Source organism: Coenobita brevimanus, chromosome 73 (genome assembly GCF_032717465.1).
Source record: "Coenobita brevimanus isolate Jiangsu-jjx chromosome 73, ASM3271746v2, whole genome shotgun sequence".
Lineage (NCBI taxonomy): Eukaryota > Metazoa > Arthropoda > Malacostraca > Decapoda > Coenobitidae > Coenobita > Coenobita brevimanus.
The window spans coordinates 12,064,177-12,064,779 of NC_137026.1; the positions used below are offsets into that span (position 1 = coordinate 12,064,177).

A 603-nucleotide genomic window follows, 5' to 3' on the forward strand; every position below is an offset into this window, starting at 1 on the left:
ATAGATACATTCATACTAAAATTGAGAGAGAGAGAGAGAGAGAGAGAGAGAGAGAGAGAGAGAGAGAGAATGATTAAGGCGTCTTAATAGATAGATAGCTAGATATAGACAGATATACAGATAGATAAAATGCTCCACGTATCGTATTTTTGGAGATAAATGTATCTTAGATATTAAATCGCTTAACTGCAGTCGACAGGTAAGAATTCTATGTCTAATTTTCGATCCTTTATTTATGGAAATCAACTTAGAGCCAAAAAATGGTGTACAGAACGTGAACTGACCGTAATCAATACCGTCTTTATTGGTAGTTTGTTAGTCTGTTGGGGTTGGTTTCGTTAGAATGAAAATACAGAAAAATAGAAATCAAACTTAGCCCCAAAAAACTATGTACAGAACGTGAACCGAACGTAATCAATACTGTCTTTCTTGGTAGCAGTGTCGGGGTCGTGGAGAGATGGCGTCGGGAGCGGATGAGAGTCACGCTGCTGAGCACTTCACCGCCGTGGATTATGCTGTGTTTAGTCTCATGCTGGCGGTGTCGGTCGGTATCGGGGTGTGGACAGCCTACAGGAGTCGCGGCAAGGAGTCCACGCAGGAGTA

The 603-nt window shown here is 42.0% G+C and overlaps 1 protein-coding gene across 1 annotated transcript in view; it reads left to right on the forward strand.

Moving 5' to 3' along the window:
* The first annotated feature begins 457 nt into the window (after positions 1 to 457).
* Positions 458 to 603, forward strand: part of LOC145407478 (sodium-coupled monocarboxylate transporter 1-like) — a 65,355-nt gene continuing 65,209 nt past the window's right edge. The window contains exon 1 of the mRNA XM_080278408.1: positions 458 to 603. This exon is cut by the window's right edge and continues 83 nt beyond it. Within this exon, the coding sequence (XP_080134534.1) occupies positions 458 to 603 (146 nt within the window).